Source organism: Bemisia tabaci, chromosome 3 (assembly GCF_918797505.1).
Source record: "Bemisia tabaci chromosome 3, PGI_BMITA_v3".
In the NCBI taxonomy this organism is placed as follows: Eukaryota; Metazoa; Arthropoda; class Insecta; order Hemiptera; family Aleyrodidae; genus Bemisia; species Bemisia tabaci.
In genome coordinates this window covers 19486903-19509810 of record NC_092795.1, presented here as the reverse complement: position 1 = coordinate 19509810, position 22908 = coordinate 19486903, and the positions used below count along the sequence as shown (strand labels likewise).

The 22908-nt window shown below is 41.3% G+C and overlaps 1 protein-coding gene across 2 annotated transcripts in view; it reads right to left on the bottom strand.

Annotated features, from left to right (window-relative positions):
* if (integrin subunit alpha inflated) overlaps positions 1-21349 on the bottom strand; it is a 201641-nt gene extending 180292 nt beyond the window's left edge. For both annotated transcript variants that reach the window (XM_019048536.2, XM_019048537.2), the window contains exons 1-2: positions 20967-21349; positions 2603-2983 (exon numbers count right to left, since the gene is read on the bottom strand). In XM_019048536.2, the coding sequence (XP_018904081.2) occupies positions 2603-2955 (353 nt within the window). In that variant the 5' untranslated portion in view covers positions 2956-2983; positions 20967-21349. The remainder of the gene's footprint in view (positions 1-2602; positions 2984-20966) is intronic.
* Between the last annotated feature and the right edge of the window lie 1559 nt (positions 21350-22908).

Sequence of the window (22908 nt, the reverse complement as noted above, 5' to 3'; positions counted from 1 at the left end):
ACAAGACAGTTTTGCAGACATTGAATTTTATAAATTCAGCTTAGAGCTTCGTGGCTTCAAAATCCTAATTTAGGAATTTTTCATCCCAGCGCTTCAGAATGATGTCCCTTGGATGACATTGGTTTCAGGTGAGAAATTCGGATCGATATAATGTAATCTTGACCTCCATTCACAAGAGTAATCCTTTTGATGAAGCCCTTGACCTAATTCCTATCACACGCGGCTTGACACATCCTTTTCTACACACCACCCACCCTCATCTCACTCAGTTTAATAAACGATGGATCAACCCTCGTATTCAAGACTTAGCTGTGTAAACTATATTATGCCTATATCCCTCATCAAATTAGTTGGATAGTATCTAAAAACACAGACCTTCATCATCAAAAACTAGTATACCTATACGTGCATTACCTAGTATGCAAATATTATTTTAGTTTCAAAGGAAGGGGAGGTGTGTTCAGGTTATTCAACGTTCAGTACAATTTACTTCAACCCAGATCAGGAAAAATTTTGAAATTTTTAACTTGTTCATTTGTACCATATTTTAAGGTGCGGTACTTGTTGGAATATACTTCAAAATAATAGTTGCAATTACATAGCTAACATAATCCCCTCTAATGCTCAGAAATGAAACAAGTCTACCTATCCAGGACCGAACACTGGAAAAAAAACACATTGGATCTAGAGTCCAGACTCTTAAAAGCATCGACAAGAAAATATACTCTTGATTCAATCAGATTTAAGCTTAAATCAAGAACCAAGCCTCTTAATTTGAGCGGATTTCCTTTGATTTAAGCTTAAATCTGATTGAGTCAAGAGTCCTTTTTCTTGTCAATGTTTTCAAGAGCAGTCTGGACTCTAAATCCAATGTGTTTTTTTTTTGTTTTTTTTTCCAGTGCGAATCCACCTACGCAAAAATCGCGGTTACTCACCCTAATCGTCCGTTTGAACTATTTCCTCCTGGTCGAGAAACTTAAGTCAAAGGAAAGTTCCTCCACGCTCTGATACGCTCCAGACCAACGAAATTCATCAGAATCAATCATCTCCCACACATCATCTGCTCGACAGACATCACGCATCATCGTCCGTGTGACAGATTTAGTCTTTTGTGTGCGTCGCGCCTCGGAGGGGCGCCATGAGGTTCAGAGCCGCGGGACAAGCTCTATCTGCTCGGCAACGTTGCCAAAATTCACCGAAAACCCCCCGTTCCTGGTTCATAACCGCGGAAACCCGGCCCATTTTGGCAAGGAACCGCTGGCTGTCCGGCCTAGTTTTCAGCGGACTCGCGGGGCGCCGGCCGCGTGGAAATAAATGACCTATTTAAAGATTGCGTTGCGTTTCGGCTTATCATAATAACTCCGCGCCGGCCCGAGGCAGGTGAGTCGGAAACTCCGTCTGTGTTTCCTCCGGATCGAAATAGACGCCATCACTTCCAACTGACAATTCGTCGCCCGACTGTCTAAAACGACGTAACTGTATTTACGGGTACGCCCTCGCGTTCGAAGGTCTCCGTGCTTGCGAGGGCTCGAGGGGGGATGGAGTTAGGTTGTTACGTGGACCAATTTTCCGTCCGCCCACGCAGCTCGAATGCACTGCTGCGTTGCGCTGGGAAGTTCCTCATATTTCAAGCGTTTAATCGCAAGTGCACTCCGACGCGAAAGAAATTGGCGAGTAGGCTTCGGCTCGGGTACCGGCCGCATCTGCGGATAGGTAAAAATAATTTCTCGTATAACATGCCCTAGTTCTTCCTCGTGATTTATTTTATTTCTCGGCAGTATTTTTAATACAGTATATAGGTAGGAAGCTCTACCACCGTGCGGCTGCAAGAACCGTTCGTATGGAGCAAGAAATGAATCAAAGGTCTGAATAAGACAATATATGATCTTATTCGCGAGAAGAAAAACAAAAAGAAAGCCCAATGGAGAAATATCACGAAGAAACGGTCCTGCTTCACCTAAGAGTGATTAATGAGCTGTGTTCGCAGTATTTTTTTTACTTTTTTTTCTTGAGGAAATTGGAGAGAAAAATATTTAAAAGTACGACAATCTACCGCCTTGTGACCTCATCTGACGACATTTCCCATTAGGACTGCATTTTGCAATTTGGAAATACAATATTCGGATCAGTTTAGATACAGCGTATGTACCATTAGTCCTATGTACATAAGTGCTTATACGGATGAGCCAGAAAGGGTTGTTCCCGATGGCAAAATGTAAGCCATTTAAAAACACATATTTTAGCAGATTCAGTAATTTTTATGAATAACCTGCGACATTTTTTTCAATTTTAAAACCAAGATTATCCCCTTGCACCAGTGGCGTGGCGTGAATTACGATGTATCGATTGTTCTGCCATTTAAACCTATGGTTGAACGGATCCATATTACGGTGTTCGCTGCGAACACCCTGTTTAATCGATCCTTTTTCCATAGGTTTTTAATGGCATATCAACTCGATCCATCTTGCAATTTAGAACGCCACGCCTCTGCCTTGCACAGCTCAATTTGTTCTTTCCGCACTTACAGATGAACTTCATAAAACCTATAAATTCTAAATTAAGAACCTAAAACAAGAGACAGAATTTTGAAAAGAGGACTCACCAGCTAGATCCACGCTCCTTGTGCTCGGCGACGCTGAATCCGAACATGGACATGGGCGGTCCCCGGTGCCTCACACAATTTTCCGTGTCTAGGTTAAAGGCATCGGCACAAGATAACAACGACAACGATAAAACTACGGCTAAAGACGCGCGAAATACGCTCCGCGACGTCATAACTACACTATTTGAACACTCGCGGCAAAAATTGCACGAATCCCGAAAGAGGGCCGAAGAGGTAATCGCACTATCACTTTCGGCTGCTTCCGGTTCGAGCCCGGGCCCGTTGCATGGGAAACACGAGCGACACTCACTCTCGGTGACGTCATTGCCGCGACACCGGGTCATCTTCACCATCCCACGCTACTCTCTGCTCCTGCTCCACCTGAAACATAAGCGAAGAGAAACATTATTAACTTGGGGTAAATCAGCTGAGGAGTATAAGGAAATCCCTACTAAAATTGAATCAGTGAGAACGAAAACACACAAACTCGGAAAAATGAAAATAATCGAGACACACACATAACGCACAGTAGGTGAAGAGCTTAGTTTAAGAAACATGTTTTTACAAACTGATTGCGGTAGACGCACTCAACGACAGAATGTTGGAGTTTTTTTGCCAACGTGCGTTAAAAAATTCATGTATTGAGATTTTCAGCTTTATGCTGAATTTTTTAACGCACGTTGGCCAAAAAAAAAAAAAAAAAAAACAACTCGAACATTCAAACATATTTTTGCTGCCAAAAGGCAAGCACTTATGGACTCTTTAAGGGTACGAGTTGGAACGGATGCGCTATAACATCAATGACCTTTATGTAAATTAACTGTCTTTAATGGAAACTGAGCATTTTTGAGTTACCGAGTTGGTGTGTTATTGTTCTCACTGATTCAATTCGTGGTTAAACTTTCTCCATATCGGCGAAAATGCATCAGTAAAAATTGTACCGCGTTGAACTTTAAAGGAACTAAATCACACAAGCCACTGCCAAATTTAATCGAACAATTTCGGGAAGACTGTTGTACAGATTCTTTAAAAAAATTGAGGGGAAGTTTCGAATGTGCGCACAGCACACTCCCGTTCTCTTGTAAATATAATTTTCATAAAATTCGAACAAAAACAAAAATAAAATAAACAAAAAATAATTTGTCCGATTGGTGTGACTTGGTTCCTTCCTACTCGGTGCAGTCCAATTCTTCACTCAGCGTCGGAGTATTTTACTGAGACCAGAGACGAAGGAAGAAATTCTACTTATATTCGTACATTTTTTCCCCTTTTAATGCTTAAATGCTTGACTGCTTTTTCTGGTTAGGAGACTTAAGCAATGTGTAAAATTTAAAAATAAAAATGTTTCGTTCTTAAAAAAGTTTTGATGCGATTAATAGAGATTCAATTCTGACAGTTCAGCAAAGTTCTTAGTCTAACTGCCCGTAATGCAGTAGTATCAACATCTAGAATTTGAGTTTTCCGATTCTAAGTTTGTTTTTCCTTGTGGAGACTAGCTCGTGGATATTGCCTTTCCTCTAAAAAGACAGGTGCGTTTTTGCTGCAGATTGTTGTTTCGGGTGATCTTTTCTCACCTTACGTAATGACGCCATATGTTTGTCAGAGACTTTTCTAGTCGCTCAATGAGGAAAATTCTCACTTCAGATTCTACCCGAAAAAGGAAATCCTCAGAAAATCTCACTCTGTCAAGTAGGTTTTTCGGTGCAGAGGTGTAACTGCGGTTTCGAGGGAGCTGCGGAGCTGGCCATAAATGAATGAAAATTTGGTTTAAAAATAAAAGCTGTGCAATCTCGGTAGCTCAGGAATGTGTTGTTTACTCAAAGAGAAATGGAGGTCAGAACTTCCGATAAACCGGTATCTCTATTACCTCATTTGCATTCGGCTCGATTGTTGATTATTCACCGATTCCAGTAGTCGAATCATGATTAAAATAGAGCGAAAGTAAAAACGGTTTTAACTATTCTGCGCAATGATATCACAAAGCTGAGGTCCAAAGTACAAAAAACGTTTAACGTAACACAAGGAATATATTTCAGCATCTGTGTGGAGCATTAGACTCGCACATGCATACTGTGAGAGAAATATTCCACTCGACGAACTAACCAAACTGAAGCGAGCTTCTCTGAAGCTACATATTAAAACAAACCCGAAAATTCCGAGATCATGAAAACCTCGAACACTGAAGTTTGTTAGGATCACAGTTTCCAAGATATCTGTTATCAAAGCAGAGACAAATAGAGACCCTCCATTGATATCTTGGCAATGGTGGAAGCTTTTATTTTCGGGACTCCAACATTCAACGGCTGACCAACCTACTAGATGGATGTTTGACTACGTGTTGAATGTCTCTTTCGGTAAACCTGTTCGGCTCATGGAGTCACCCAAAAGCTCATCATCCACCTTATAGGTAGGTTATCAGCCAAAAAGGGCTCCTTATAATTCGACGGTGTAAGTCGACAATCACATAGCTCGTTTGCGGTGTTTGAAAATCTCCGCCTCTATGTTATTTTTTTAAAGGAGAACAGATTGACATCATTCCTTGAGGTTTTTGCAGAATTTTCTTTGCACAGAGAAGAAAAATCACGGCAGTTTTAAAGAATTGCCGAATATTTTTCCGTTTAAAAAATAAAATAGACAGGAAGTCTGCGACGTTGCAAACCGAGTTTTGTGATTGCCGACTCACACCGTCGAATTGTCCATACGGAATTGTTGAATCCCCGAAAGTAAAAGTTTCCACCTGTCGCCAAGAGGTTAAAGAAGGCTTCTCTTTGTCTCTGGATCAAAGCTATACCGAGTGACGTCACACAGCCGCGAAATTCAACTCGCAATCGCTCTCTGTTCTTCCCTCTAAAGCGGCGGTGCATGTTCCTCGTATGACTGGAACATTTGACAAAAGATGAACCGGTTAAGCGTTGGAAATAAGTCAGAGAATGAGGTTGAAATCGAAAGGATTCTGCGAGGATCACATGATGTCACACGGCCGCGAAAGTCAATTCGCAATCGCTCTCTGTTCTTCCCTTAAAGCGGCGGTGCATGTTCCTCGTATGAATTTAACATTTGACAAAAGATGAACTGGTTAAGCGTTGGAAATGAGTCAGGAAATGAGGTTGAAATCGAAAGGATTCTGCGAGGATCACATATGCGCGAGCATGGGCATCCGGATGCGGCGTGGACGAGACGGGCGGGGCGGGTTGCAGCTTGGCGGGCGCGAGGCTTGGCGATCGCGCGAGGTGTGTGAAAAAGTGTAGGCGCCAGGTGGGAGTCCAATTCCTCCGACCGGGACCGCAGCCTCTCGCGCTCGCCGACTCGAGGAGGACAGAGCGCCCGACTGACGGATCGAAGGCAAACCTGAAACCGAACAGTCCGACGGGGCCGTTGCCACGCTCCACCGCTGAAATCAAAGGATTTCAGAGAAAAGACCAACCAACCGGGATCCTAAGAAGTCGCATGCCGGAATGGGGTGAGGAATTGAGGATGCAGAATCTTCTTTTCTGCTAGAACCACCCGATGTTGCATGAGGAACGTAAAAATACATAACAACAGAAGACATCAGGTACTATGGGGGGAGGGGAAAGTTCAGGACTGCCTGTTTTTAAAGAAGGGTGGGAGGGAGAAAAGTACCTGAAATAAGTGGAGGGAGGGGGTGTCAAAATTCGGAAAAAGTTCTTAGCGTCATATCGTCGATCCTCTGACGTAAAGGCATAAATCATTTCAATGTAAGTCCTGTTCTCCGTATGGTTTTATGCTTTCCAGGATTGAAGTGGATATTGACTTACGCTCTTACGTCAAAGGGGCGGCGATATAGATTACAGACAATCCCTACATGCCATTAAATGTTTTTGAGGAGCAACTGTTTCGAATTTATGCAACGGAAATCCAGCGGATTCAGTAGGCTCCAGCTCCAGCGCTTTGCAACATTTAAAAATGGAGCAAACGCTAAAAAGTTTGCCAAGGTCGAGAAAATTAAAGGTCTGGTGGCAAATCTTCCACACTTTCGCGGCCGAATAAACTTTTCAGACTCCTCCGCAAGTTTTCCTGACTTTTCAAGACTTCGTGACCTCACTTTCACTCATTTTCACTGACAGATGTGACGAGGTGCACGAAAATCCGGCAACGATGGGAGCGCGGTGGCGTTTGGGGCAGGAGCGGCGCGAGCGTCGGGGGCCGTGGCGGTGCCACTGTCATGGGATGTCCATAAATGGGAATCCGCGCCAGTCGCTCGCCTCGATGCCCGATCCTGATCCCCAACGCGACGGAACCTCGAAACGCGGCGATATGTCGATTTGTGCAACTCCTCCCCCTCCCGGGAACGCTTACCCCCCGCGCCTCCCGGCCACCGTAATTGCTATCATCACGAAATGGGCGATTAGAGCTTTACAGCCTTCTTTAGCGTTAAATCCAGCTACCGCGCCCCGGGTATATAGGCCGTTTTCCGCCCTTGAAATCTCGGCAAGAACGGACCCCCACCCCTACCCTAGTGGCGATTCTTAAAAGTTGGCAACACTGTTTTGCCTCCACTAAAATGTATATAAGCAATCGATTCTTGGTGAGGCGGCTTGCCTCGCATAATTGATATTTTTAGGGGATTTTAATTGAAAGAAAATAGTACGGTCAACATGCAAAATTGCCACTGCCCCACTCCCTCCTTGTAAGAATGATTCAGGGTTCGTCCAAGACTAAAAATTAACCACTGAACCAGAACCCGGAATGGATACTGACTGAGCCACAATGAAGTTCGGATTAGGGTCTGATCATGAATGTATAAGCGGTCAAAAGGAAGAATGGCACGCGTATAGAATCCGTATGGCGCTAGTGTGGCTGCGACACGTTTTCGCGACATATCAATGTAAAAGAAAGGGCGAAATATTGAGGATAGCTTCTTTGAAGAGGGATTGGAGCCTTCGGTGCTTGAAACAAAGTTGAAAGTGTTACATTTTCTGTCCGATAGCATCGTTGGTTGTAAAGTTTTGCTCCTCGATAGGTCAAGTGGTCCATTCTAGGAACTTCCGAACTCCCTCTTCGATTTCAAGGGATAGTTCGAGAAAAAAGGAATGCATTTTCTGTTTCCTAATTTTGTTCAAATCCATCATTTGAATCCTCGGATTATGAAGAAATCTTGGTCAAAATCTTAAAAATGAGATAGGACTGAATACACGTGCATGTACTATCTTCACGAATAAGTGCTTAAAAGTACCGTTTTCGAATTGAATAAAATCACCATGTCATGCATCACAAGTCTGCCTACTGCCTTTACGTATAAAGAATTTGATAGATTTCCCAATTTTTTTCAGTCGTTTTTTTAATAATTTTAAATCTGAGTTTCCGGAAAAAATATCTGATGATAAAGGTTGCAATAAAAAATCAATAATAACCCTGGCCTTCCGCCACGACCCTGCGATCGTGGGTTACAGGTTACACCCTTGTGAATGGCTCGGACACGACTTAAATTAAATTCACAATCTACTTGCTAGCATAGCTTTTTATTGTTTCAAACAATGGACACATAACGCATGGAGTAATGTCTCTAAGACTTCAACATACAGCTATGATGGGCGGGAAGAACAACAGTTATTGATGGAGTAACGAGATACCCCCGCAGTCGCCACATTTGGCGGAGAAGCATCGCATTTCCCTAAGAAAAAGGTGACTCGCTCAATATTCGACTTTCCGCAGAGAACGAGATATTTGTGCAGGAAGAAAATTTCAGAAGTGGTTATCGCCAAACTGGGTTAAAAAGTTTAAAATTTAGTTTCTTTACATACATCATTCAGTACATTCACACGTGATTGTTTCATTTGATGCGTATTCTTGCACAAATTCAAAAATGTATCAACTTCCTGTTGATAAAACCAAATTACTGTTCATTATCATGATCAAGTCAAATGATTGTTCGCAAAAATGCAGCGGGGAAAGAAATTCAATTTGAATGATAAGATGCGAATGAGTTTTTTTGAGTACAGCCTTCCCTGGATTTTTTCTTGTTTATTACAGTCGGATTTCTCGCCAACTAGAAATTATTCGCGATACTCACGACAGAAACTTTCGGCAAAAGGCAACCAAATAAAGTAAAGCTTAAGGTTTTTTCTCATAAAACCAACGACATCACGGTTTGAATTAAGTTCTCTTGAAACCCTATTTCAAAAAGATGAGTACTTGTGGAAATTGTAATTCACCATGTACATGTCCGGGGCTTAAAATTGACAAATACGATACCAATACGATCGCGACGATTTTTTGAGTTAGTAAACTCTTATTCGTGAAAAATTCAAATTTCGGTTTTTCAACCTAACTTGACTAATGTAGCTTTCCCGAAAAAGTTGCCTCTGAGCACTTGGGCCCTTATATTAAACAATCTCAAATAAATTATTTCTCCAATATAATTCCAACAATTAAAAATAAACATTAAAATCAGCTGCCCTGGTCAAAATTCGAACTCATTGAATTATTCATCTAATTAGGTCATTGAACCCCTCATTGAAAATTTAAGAGTGTCGCCTCTTCCGGAGGTTCGGAACGGGAAACATGCCCGAAGCTTGATTTGAAGTGGCCGCAAGTTGATTAATATCGGTTAACTAACAACCGCTACTCCACGGAGCAAAGCCCTCCGCACCCCTATCCCACGGGAAGGCCAGGAGCCCCGGCGACCAAGGGGCGGGGGAGGGGGAAGGGGGCGTCTCAGCTCTTAATCGTTGATTTTCGGTCTTCGTGATGAAGCCGCGACCGGGGCAGCTCCGTCCGACCGCGCTCCGCGCATTAATCACATTATAACAATATCATTTTATAACAATTACAACGCCCATGATGAATGCGCAGCGACAGGACTCTACTACCGACAATGATGCCATATTTACTGGATTTCATTTACGAAACGTTTTAGTTTGCTTGGGGTAATGGTAGGACGGTTTACACTTAGGAGGAATTTTCTTCGATTTTTATTTCTTGAGATGCAGTAATTTTTAATATTGGCTTAACGAGTACTTTCAGTGGATTGCATTTTGCAAAAAAGAACCAAGAGCATTGCAATGTTGCTGAAATGGTGCAACTTCTTTTGTCTTGGAAGAAAAACCTTATCATCTACAAACTTTCACTATTTTACACTAAAAACTGTAAATTTAAGACAAAAATTATCATGTAAATTCCATATATTTGCATAATTACAGTAGTTCTATTGCAAAGGGTGGAGTTGCACAATCATAGCATTATGGCAATGCTCCTGGTTCCTTTTTGCAGAATGCAATCCAAGTATACTATGGATAAAACTTAAAAGTTCTTATTGAGTTAGAACACGAGCAGGGATCTCGGATTTTTCCAGCATTTAAAATCATTTGAATAATTTAATTCCATCCTTCGCCTGGTGAGAACTAGCTCCAGGTACTTACTACACAAATGAAAAATAAGCAGTTCAAACATTGGGAGTTTCTTTGGGTTTTTAGAAAATTTATGGCTGAAAATTTTTAAAAAATATGGAAAATTATGGAGAAATATTTGAGTGTTTCCGGATGTTAGGATTTTTTTCATGCTTGAGGATTTTAAAGGGCTTTTTTTATATTTTGAAGGGTGTTCTAAATTCTTAAAAGACGAAATCTGGGATTTGTTTCTCTTTGCTTAACATTAGAGTACTAGGTGTTTTCTACGAGAAATAATTTCAAAAGTATACTTGGGCTTTTCAAACTTTCAAGTTTAGTCGTTCGAAACTTTACAAAAATTGACGAAACACTTGCGAAAATGGACCTTCTTAAGATCCCTCCTAAAAGAAAGTGTGTTTCCTATAAGAGGAGGAGAGTATCCCTGGCCTTCATAACTATTTCCGACTCTAAGTAATTTTTTCTCCCCAGAGAAGAGCAGAAACTTATAAACAACGGATCATTTGTTGAATAAATTTCATTTTTCCCTCAGCAACCTTAAATATCCATTAGGGAAGCACCATGTGGCAAGAGAACAAGATAAACATAGCGCTGGCAGCAGAGCTGGAAACTCTTTCTGGGCGTCGAAGTCGTTAAGGGACGTGGTCCATTGCTTGATGTCTTCATGCGCTGGAGAAGAATTCGGAATGAATCAGTTCAGAGGACCAGAACTGGAGCAGAATCTACTACATGCATTTAAGTAATGTATGAGCCCATTAAAGTCAGAGTATGTTTCTCTCGGAACATTTCAGTGCCTGCTTCTTAAAATAAATGAAAATTCCTTTCGGACTTTCAATAATGAGTGTCAGTGTACTGTTAAGCACGAGGACAACAAATCCAATAGGTCATTCACATGATATCAAACTAGTACTAGTAACTACGCCATCATCGTAATATTATCATGAGCTCTGTTCACAGTGTCAATTTGGTTTTGGGCGATTAAACACGAATTTTTGGGTTGAAAAATCGGATTTAGAGATTTTAGCGGACGACTCCCACTCTACATACAAGCCTTTTATGCGATTTTAGTGTCGAAAGGGAGGATAAAGTTGCATTACGATCCAGCACATTCGTATGCCCTTCATATGAAAAATAGGAACCTAGAATTATTTTCTCTTAAAACTAGGTTATTTGGCATTGCAAACCTTAAACGGGCATGGTTTCAGTTTCATTCAACATTTTAGGCAATTTATCGTCCAAAATGTTCAAAGAACACTCTTCAATACTGCCGTCCTGAGGAAAAACGCCGTATGAACATTCAAGAGTTGCCAAATTTCCTCCTATAAAATGTTTATTTTTTAGGAAAATTATAAATATTTTTCCTTGGAATTTTTAGACATTTAGGTGAAATTATGCGAACTAAATTATCTGAAAAATTGTAAGACAAATATTCATTTTTTCACCAGGAAAAGCGAATCTTATCAAAGGAAATTTGGCAACGCTTGAGGGCTCAAATGGTGTTTTCCCTTTGCACAGCAGCATACAACAAGAAATCGGCAACGTCGCAAATCTAGTTAATATTTTGCATCTTCCACCATTGATATGGCGTCATATGCAAGGTGCGTGCGTCTAATTTACTGTCTGATACTTTTGCAATCGACCTCGCGGAGAAGACAAATTCGGCTTAAGTGCAAAGAGAGAATAAAAATTGGACGGATTTCAATCAAAAGGAACTATCTCCAATGTAACCTGAACCCTGAAGCCCATAAGAAGACATATATGACAGGGTCTATGTCACATCGGAGATAGTTCCTTTTGATTTAAATGTGTCCAATTCTAGCCTCTAGAGAGCAATTACTGGCGCCTAAGGGCCGAGACGCAAAACTTGAAGGAAGTCGGGAGCGTGACCTGCAGTGTGCAATGACAATGACTCAAAATGATGCATTAAAATTCCACCCGAGTGCCGCACGCAGACGCCCGGCTCCCAGAGGGCGCTAAAACTTCGCGAATCGTATTTGTTATCGACAAAGAGTTTACCGAACACCGACTTGAGTCAAGGCTTCAAATACTACAATACGCGAGTGTAAATATTCTTTTGAGCGGGTCCACAAGCATCACTTCGGCGCGGCAGGTCATGAGCGCGTTCCACTTAAAAAACAACTAAACAAACAACACAATTCAGTTGCATTTCTCGATGGGCATGTTCCTCACTTCAAAACTCTTGTAATTATGAGTATCGGCTCTACTGACTACTGATAGAAAATTTAAAAGATATTATGGATGACAGCTCGTGTCAACAATTACAAGATGTTGAAGAACTTTACGCAAAGGGTCGAAAGTCCCCGAATAATTAATTCCTTAGGAATTGAAACAGAAATTCCCTCGATAGAAAAAGATGCGCCCAATCAAACTAAGCACACGCTGGAAGAAAAGTTTCTTGGATATGGAGTACTGACTTTTAAAACATTTGACAAGAAAAAGTACTCTTAATTCAATTGGATTTTTCCTTCAATCAAAAGAAAATCAGCTTAAATTATGATGTTTGACTCTTCAAAGAGCAAAAATTCGATTAAATTTTGAGTATTTTTTTCTGTCAAATTTTTTTATGAGTCTTAACTCTGGATCCAATGACCCTTTTTTTCAGGGCATGCATAGACTAGAGTTCTTGAATCTTCAGGGCCGATACTCATTCGAACAACTTTTTAGGTGACTCTTGGGGTTCTCGGGGTTGGGAAATTTGAATTGAAGAAAATCAAGTTGGGAACCGAGAAAAGTTCGAAGCTGGTTTAGATAAGTTTGAACAACTTCGATCCAGTTAACGGGGCATTTCGATTCAATGGATTGTGGACTTCGGTAAAGCAAACTTAAAATTCCGTTCGCAGAAGTAAGAAATTCGGTTCACTGAACTGGACGTTGGTCCAATAAACTCAGCTTTGACATCTAAACATCTAAACTGAACTCACAGAAGTGAATGTCTTCGATGTCTCGTATGAGCCGGAATTGTAAGCTCAATCAACTAAAGCTTCATTCAGGAAATACAGGGTGTTCCTCCGGGAAGGAAAATTCAAGGAATGTGCGGCCTTGTCATACTTCTGATCGAACTTTTGATTCCACTCTCAAACTTAATGTATGGATTCACAATCAGTTGAGATCATGTTAAATTCACCGGAACGATCGAAAGCCACGTATGAAAGATGACTCGCGACCTTGAAACGATGTTGTCATTGCCCGCTTAAAGCTACGGGGCCAAACAATAGTATCACAGTCAAACAAGCCTGCAAATGTGCTTTGGCAAATGAGCCATTGAGAATAAACAATCAAAGCTAACTTCCTCCTGTGACTGATTAGACTCCACCGGTTCATAGACGCTTGGATTTCTTTCACAGAGGCTCAGCGTGATCATTTGCTCAATCGATTACCGTTCGTTTCAAAAGTATCATGGGTCTTATTTTCTTTCATTCATTCGCAACTTGTGTTCTAATTTCACCACCACAATCACTTAAAACAAGGCTTTGGCGCTTAAGAGAAAGGGCATTAGGCAACCGTGACGTCTAGAAAAAGGTTCTTTGCTAGGCATGGCGACATGGAATGCGGATAATTTTTCATTTTCAATATATTATTTGTATTTTACCGATTAATACTCACTGGGTAACCATTATAACATTCCTAGTTGTTTTACTTATAGATGCACGTTTACGTTTAGTCGTAACCGCCCACGACCCACGTTAATCCTTTTCCTAGACCTAGTTTTAATTTTCAGCAGGGTTAGAACAATTAAGGCTTCATCCAGGAAATGCAGGGTGTTCCTCTAGGTAGAGAAATTCAAGGAATGTGGCCTTGTCATACTTTTGATCAAACTTAGGATTGCACCCTCAAACTTATTGCATGGATTCACAATCATCATGTACATCATTCGGTCACATCATGCCCCATTTGGGTTGATAATGACCCCCTCCTCCCCTCTCGGTTATGGAGAAATTATTCTATTTCATTTTCTCAGTTAAGGACACTTATCCTAAGAACACAACTACAGACATTTTGAAAAAATTAGGGGGGGAGGGTTAAAAGTTCTGGGGGTGGTTGAGTTAGATCTTGCCTTCTTGACCGCGGTTTAGGATCCTATTATGACCAGTAATGGAGATGTTGCATGTGTGAAGAATTTGCGATTTGACTGTTGATTCTTACGTAAGAGTTCTCAACAATACAACAAATTCTCAGACAAATTCTCTATGCAAAGATAGGGAGCAAATACATTGACAGGGCTGCCACTTTATTTGGGGACTCAAGACTGAAAACACGGCATCACTGTTAATGTATTTGCTCCCTATCTTTGCATGGAGAGTTTGTCTGGATGTAGAGGTGGACTCTCAGGATAGCGTGGGATATCCCCTCCATATTGGTCTCAACTTGAGAGCTTTTTTTGAGCTTGGGAGTTGATTTCGGAGAAAACCAGTGTCACCGTCATGTTTCTCGCGAACTTTTACCTAAGAATCAATAGTCGAATCACAAGTTCCTCACACATGCAACATCTTCATTACGGGTGATTCCGTCAACCATGATCCAGAATACAACGTGGACCCAGGCGGGATCCGAGAGGGGGGGGGGGGGGGGCGGTCAAAGGTGCCTTGAGTAATGAATGAACTGACCAAGTGACCACGAGCGGCGCAGATGGTGTGGCCGTTAATGAGCGTTGCTTAATCGCTCGCCGATGCGCATACGGTCGCACCATACCATGCCAACGCCAACTAGGCTCCGGCGACCTTGATATTGATTTCGTCCACCAATGGAGTCGCCGCGCCGCGACGCCGACGCCTCTGTGCGAACCCTTTAGCGCCCCCGCGTGACCCCCCCCCCCCCCCTCGCCCTCCGCGCAATGCACGAGCTGATAAGAGCTCTAATGCTGATTTACATGCTACACAAAGTTAGACGATTACGGCACCACTATGGAACGTCGTCTGGGACTTTATTGAATCATAACCTCTACGCTACTCTGAACGCAGTTCTCTGGGACTAAACTACGTCACTGGGGACTTTACCAATAAAACCCAGTTGGGACATTACTGATCCCGCCTCGAAGTTATTCCTACGTTGCCAGCTGTATTATGTAATTTTCTCTATCAGATTATTATTTCCGTTCTACGACCGGCCGGTGGATAAATAATCGTCATTGGTTTGGGCGGTGATTTAATTGATGATCTTTCAATAATCTCTAAAAGCGGACGCGTATTTTGCTCCGTATAATATTGAATTTCAGTCACGAAGACTGTGTACATACCCAGCAATTAAATTTTTAAATACTTCCTGGCAGTTTTTGTATTGAGATAAGGCAGGTTTTGGAGTGCCATAAAATGACTCAAAGTTTGAGAGAGCTTTCGTAAAAATCCACACCAAAATTCTGAGGCAAATCAAAGAACATACAGCTCACTGACAAGACTATTGTCACTTCTGTGACTGATATTATAAGTCACAACAGATATTGGATATACTGCCATGCCTTATACGTGAGTGTTAAACGGGGGGCCTCAGTGAAATGTCTCCTGGTGATTTTTAGCAATTTTTCAGGGGATTTTAAAAAGTTTATACTGTTCTTATTCTATGGTAATTTTGATAAATCGGTGCGAAGGCATCGTTTCTGCAGAAAATCGCATTACTCTGGTATCAATCGGCCGTTAAAAAAACTTTTAAAAAATAACTCTTAAATTTAAAAATGACCACTCTCAAAAAACCTGTTAAAATTCTCTTATTAGGAGACCCGTCTTGGCTAATTTTTAAGCAAAATTTACAAGCAGTAAAATTTAGGTAAAGAAAAATGTGATTACTTATATAGAAACTCTTAAAATATCAACGTAGTTTTTCAAAGCTAAAAATGTTTGCAAAATATGTTATAAATCTACACTGATATTTAGAGGGTTTTTTTTTAACCCTATTTTTCTCTTAAATTTTATTTAAAAAAATAGCCGAAAACTAATTTTAAGAGTTTTTGAAGAATGTTTTAAAAGCAGGTCATTGCTAGTAGGGTAGTTGTTATTTAGATCACTAAAATACCGTTATATCATTTTTCAACAGCATAATTCTCATTATTACAAACATAAACAAATCAGGAAAAACGCGTTGAGTGAAAATGTATACGAAACAAAATCCGATGAGTGAATTATTAAATATAATCAATAAACTAATTTGCAAAGAATCAAATTCATTTATAATTCCATTATTATGATGTCAACTGGCAACGCGATATTGGGTGACGTAGGCTAAAGTCCCTCCTGACGTAATATTGTCTCACCGCTGTCTTCACATTTACGAGCGAGAGTGCTGTTTTAGTAAAGTCATAGAATAACAAATAGCTTCGCTATAAGAAGCGCCACGGGGATGAATCCACAACGGGCCTTCGAATGACCTTGGAATGGTCGACAGACCGGGTGAACCGAGCTGAGCCGAGAGAATACGAGCTGCGCCGAGGATGGTTAACTGAGATTCATAACTAACAACAATGACATGGTTAACTGAGATCGTTCAAGGTCATTGAAAACGCTGTTCTATTGAAAAGGTTGCCGTGGCCCTTCTTATAGCGTCAGCTAGTTATTATTCTATGGTAAAGTCCCAAACGACGTTCCATAACCACCGCGATAGGGACTTTGCCAGCTCTCTTTGTGGCCGGTTGGGCACTGGTTTGCGCGGGAACTACAATTACATGTGTTGGGTTCATTGAGTGACTCAACTGACGTTTGGACTTCATTTTGCGATTTGGAACTTCACTTTATGGCTTATCTGTAAAGTCAATTATGTGTGTAGGGAAACTAATGGCCAAAGCGTTGTTTTAAAGCTGAGCTAGAAATTGTAGTTCCAAATTGCAAAACGCAATCCATTTATGTTCCAGGGTATCGGTAGATTTGGCGGGAGAGATGCACGAAAATAAAATATGGTAAGTTTCACCAGCAATCTAAGGAAACCAGAGTTCTGGTGGGTTTAACCATACTATCAGTAGAGTTTCACAAGATTCGTAGAAACCCTCGGGTAGGGTAGTGAATTTCACCAGGACTATAAGAATGCCGTCACTAGAAGTATCCCTGTTGCAAAAATCAGGAAGACCGGTGGGACATACCTACCATACATTTTTCTCGTGTATGCTATAGAATCGATCATCTTATTCCTTCATAATGGAGAAGGAATGAAAGTAGATTTGGGCAATGTTTCTCTGGGCAACCAAGTGAAATTAATTGATGCCTGATTTCACCGCATTATTTGTTTGTTAACGAGGAAACGGTGGCGCCCGATTTATTAAAAAGATTCAGGAAATGTTTCCAGTGTCATAAAAATGTTTAAGAAAATCGGCTCAGGAATTATAATGCAACAAAAAATATCCTACAGAATTTGGTATAATGTCACCTTTTTCACGATAGACGAATGATAAAATAAATATCAGACATCCGGATTTCTTTCAGTAGAGAAAATTTCAATTAAATTTTGAGAAGGCAAGACGGTATGGAGTTTACGATCATGACTCCAACATTACTAGATTAGAAGTTGACATTTGCCGCATACCCTCTACCCCTACACCTCTTTTTCCATAAATCGAACTGGTGCGAATATCAGCTCTTACTCTTTTGACCTTTTTTCAAAATAAAAGAGACATTTAAGGGAAAAAAAACAATTAAACCTCGGCAGAACGTTTAGTACAGAGGAAAAAACGGATGGAAAAGTCAACATATTCGCGCGTGACCTATTTTTGAGCCGACGCGACACGATGGCGACGGTGAGTGAAATGTACCGGGCGGCGCACGGACGCCACGCTTATGGTCGGATACAAAGGCGAGAATGACGATTAGTTGAACTTTCCAGCTTTGATTTTACGGCTGAAAAAGTCAAGAAACGAGACCGGACGGATACCTTTCACGCAGGGTGGTCACACGCAAGCAGACTTTTTCCTGCGGGCCGATTATTGAAACTGATAGACAAAGCGATAGACAAAGAAGACATAGGGAGTATAGAGAAATCCTATTGGTTGACATGGTTGGTTCTTATAGACTAAGGAAGAAAATGATAGACTAACTGTCGGGTCTTTGGTGGGTTGCCGTTAGTTAATCCATTACCTACCTCCTATGTCCATTGCCACCACCCGCTTCCACCAATAGGATCCCTTCAAATCCCTTTTGTCGTCTTTGTCTATAGCTTTGTCTATCAGTTTCAATAATCGGCCTGCAGGTCTCTTTCCTTATAGATTTTATGAACGTTACGAGCTCTTTAACTTAGAATGTATAACATTTCATTTTAGTGTTGTTAGAACTAATTAAATGATGACTTGTAATGATTCTAATACTAGTTAATTTAATTATAATTATACAACGGTTGTGGCCGGGAGAAGGGAGCGAGGGACTGTGAAAACACTGAACCACTCAACTTGAATTACTGGTGTCACCCTATTGAAGAATTTTTCCTGTAAATTTTACCACAAAAAACGCCACATGGTTTGAACCGGTTTGAAGTTTGTAGTTGGAAAAATTTTTGATTCTACCCAGAATAAGCTGCGGGTAAAAACTATTAAAATAATAATAATTTGTTCCCATATTGAGGATAAGTCGAATCAATTGACTCACACACGTCTTGTTAGACGAGACTCAAACATAGAGACGATTAATGTGATATGAAGTCAATTAGAGTCATTTAAGTCAAATAATCGACAGATAGTCAAATAAGACGCGAAAGTTGAGTAAAGAATAACACGATCTCAACTTCTATGTGGAAACAAAACACGATTACTTTCAGGGATGAAGGTAACATTTTAACTTCAGGGAAAACTAGGTACTTTTTTAATGTCTTCGAACAGCCTTATTCAAGATTCAAAACTGCCGAATTAAAAATATGCCATTTTTAAGCAGAGTAAATTGAAAAACCCCATTGCAATATATTCTTCGGAATGCGAGCAAGAGACGATTTTAAACGAAACCCAATTACCAATTTTTTTATCCATCTTTACAAAAAATTCCTCTCAGACCAATTCTCGCAAGTAACTGAAGTCTCTTTCCTCTTGGAAGGTCACAGATCAAAATTTTCCTTCTCAAGGGTTTCTAAATAAGCTCATTGTGTCCATCTGCATCGTAGTTCAGCATTGTGAACTTATGTTCATGCTTGGGCTGCTTTTTTTTTACCTTTTTTTGAGTAAGTTTGTTTAAATGCATTTCACGCAGATGTGTTTCTCTGCTAAATTCCGGGTGATAGACTTTGGATCAAACCGTCTGGATAGGTCAACTCCCTCACACCGAGAAGAATATTCCGACAACAAAGTTGGACAAACTTCGCGTCAGGACCGCAATTAGCACCGTGACTCATTTTCAGAATTCCAGGATGGAAACACAGCTGAACGTTAAGTGTCGCATCAAGCACGACGCATTATTAAAAACAAACACAACGTAATTTCACGTTTTCCGAAACGTAAAAAAACTGTACAGCACTTCTGATACACTCGGCGCGAGTCAAAAAGTGCTCGGAGGAAGATATAAGCCATAATGGGGAGCAGTAAAAATTAGGAATGCACGGGGATCCAATAAAACTTGTAAATGAGCATTGACAATTAAACAGAGCCGGTAGAACGGACGGAATGTTATCGTATCAAAATCTTGCCGTAAAACGTACCACAAAAGAACGTAACTACATTCCAATGTTGCCAGATTACCTCTTGCAAATTGCATTTATACCAGGAGAATTTTGGGAATTTCAAACTGAAATTTTTATCTGATTTTCCTCTGATTTCATGCAAAAATCAGGAAAATTTTGAACAATAAATGCACAGATATATTCTTTCAAAAAAATTAAATTGTTTGAGTCAATTTGGCAACCTTGAAAGAGAGTTACGTCCCTTGGTCCGGAAAATGACGAATAGGGTTGGAAAGCGCGGAAATCCTCATGAAATCATTCTAGACACCGTGTTTTGATAGTTATTTCTACGGTGCATCGCCCGGCAGTTCCGGGCGGAGCGACCGAAGCACTTGGGGCACAGGGACACCGAAAATGTTTTGTTTCTCACGCGATAACCTTTTGATTCGTAGTTTTGTTAGACTTGTTGGGCCGACCACAGAAACTGCCGCCGGCCGCCAATGACCATCTCACGCTGACAGCTGATACCCGATCTGTAATCGAAACCAGGGGCACTGATCGGCAGATAAGCTCCTCGAAGCTACCATCATCATCGAGTCAGGAGCGCTCCGTGAGTTCTCCGTCGTAACTTTCGCCTTCAAATTCGAGGGTAGGCTAAAAGGTACACGGTGATGCACGAATAGTTATCGACTCCTCCGCTAGACTGTCGTGTTCTCTCGCGGAATTTGTCTCTATATCGATACCTACTTGAAATTAATTGTGGATATTGATCTAATCTTCCACCCAAAAAAAGCATTTGTTTCCGATTCCATCTTCTAAAATTTAAAGAGAAAATTTACTCCGAGGGACTTTAACAGGAAGGCTTGTCAAAAACTTGGAAAATTGCAAAGCGTCTTACGTTAGTTGCAAGCGATGTGAATGTCCTATTGTTGTGCGACACGTCTGGTAACGTGCTTGCTACCTAATTTTTAGAAAAATACGTCACTTCCAACCTAATCACACACTGACGCCACGCAAAAATTTGTTTGAACAACATTATTTCAGATTCCTGCAGTCATTCTTTGCAGAAATGACATATGAGCTTTGCAGCGCTGCTTGGATCGTGCAATTTTTTACAAATTGTCTCAGTTTGCAGCAAACATGCAATTGAGTCAGATCGCAAACTTAATGCAGCGCATATTTTATTTTTTTTTGTAAAAAGTAGTAAAAATAATGCACCTTTTCGGAGTGAAACTGTGGTAAGACCTGTCCTGTATATCGTCTAGTTGCAAATTAACTACAATAATATACAATCCAAACGGCACTGCAAAGGTTACACCGTACAAGTTTCAAAATCGCTTCTGTAATAGGTGCAGAAACGACGTATGAGTCATACGTCCTTTCTGCAATAGTACTTTAATTTTCGCACCCAAAAAAAGTGAAAAAACTACCTGTAAAAAGGTGAAGGTCCGACGTATCCAAATAACCAAATGCAAAACACACTTTTAAAACAGCGGAACAACAGTGCATTAGAGCCGAAAATTCCTACAAATTCTTTAATTTTCCAAACTTTTTCAACGCAACACACAAAATTTTCGCGGAACCGGTCCGCGGGGTGGGCGCCACGTGGGGCTACCGGGGGGTCACATGCACGGGGGTCGAACGCTCACAACAATGCGAAATGCGTAAAAATTGGCAATTGGGTTAGGGGCCGGGTTATTTTTACTTTCACTCGCCGGACGGACGAAAACTTCGAGTCAAACGCGCGAATCGGGTCCCGCTGGAAACCGGCCGCGGCGAAGATCCAGCCTGAACTGAAACTGAAGAGCGCTCGGCTCCTACCCCCACCACCCCGCCGCCCCGCGCCGCGACGCCGGCCGGTGGCGCGGGGGGGGGGGGGGGGGCTCCGCGCGCGTACGGCTCCCAACATGCTTCACACATGCGCTACTATAAATAAACTCACTCCTTCCTCCTCCATTTCCGAAATATTGTTCCTGCCTCGGGACGCGAGACCTGGACTCCCGTGCTAGGGATAAACCCCGTATCAAAACTCACGCGTTGCCAAATTGCCCCCGGAAAAACACCAATCTCCCCCAAAAAATGTTTAAATTTGAGGGGCCTGGAGGACAAAGCGCGTGAGTGCAGTTTTTGAAAAAATTGAGATATTTGTGAACTCAACTAGATCTAGTTTGATAGTGTATTTTGGTGAAAAATTCACGACTAAAATCCAACTTTAACATGGCAAAAAAAGAGTTAAAACTTCCTTGCTGCGATGAGGCTCCATGTAATTTTGAAACTTTAACACGTTTCTTGAAACAGCAAAAACTCTGCATCAAATGAGGACTTTTGCTGAGTCAATAGCGGATCGTAAAATTATACTTGTTTCGAAACACGCTAAAAATCTGTTTGGTAACACAAAAATATGTATGTTTGGTCTGTCGATATGTTTAGATCTCGAAGATCACATCTCAATGTGTTTTCTCAATTTTCCTGATGCCAAAAACGTGAGTTTGAACTTGCTCTCGCAAAGGCTCCATGTAATTTTGAACTTGAACACGCTATTATTACAGATAAGTCCTCATTATGCGCCTTGTCCTCCAAGCCCCTAATTTCCTTGCTTCAAATTTTCCAAAAAAAAAAAAAAAAAAAAATTACTCGCAATTTATACAAGTGTCTAATAATTTCAAGGGAGAATACCCTGAATTCCCAGCCAGAAATTAATATATTCTCGAGGGAAATTTGGCAACGTGTGACTGATGCATACGTCCTTCTTCCCTGGCACGGCGGTGGGACCTGCTTCGGGAATCGGGAGCGCACCTAACCTCCGTTACTAATTTCACTTCTCCGTTTTCTCCTCTTTTTTTTCGGTTTCGCTTGTGTTTTGCCTCACGTTTCCATCTGCCGCTCTGCCCCGGCCGCGGACGGGGTGCTAAGGGTGAGGGACGAGCGGGGAGCCAGGGGGCAGGAGTGGGGGGTTAAAAGTGAGTCGGAAGAGGTGAGCTTGCTCCGACTCGAGTCTATTCATCTCGTGTCTGCGGTCACCCTAATTGCTACACGCAAGTGCACGCATATCCCGAGATAAGATTACGCCCGATCCTCCCCGTCTGGAGGTGGCGTTGTGCGAGATGCTTCCCTGCAGCCGTTTTCGAAAATTAAGAGGATTCGTTATTTCTTTCATACGTGGACGGCGAAATGGTAGGGTTTCGGTCGAAAAAAAAATGGAAAGAAAATTTGGGATCATAGCCAAGCTATCACGATCGATAGTTGAAGTCTTTAAAACAACACTGGGAAAAAAAAAAAAAAAAAAAAAACACATTGGATCTAGAGTCCAGACTCTTGAAAACATTGACAAGAAAAATGACTCTTCATTCGATCAGATTTAAGCTTAAATCA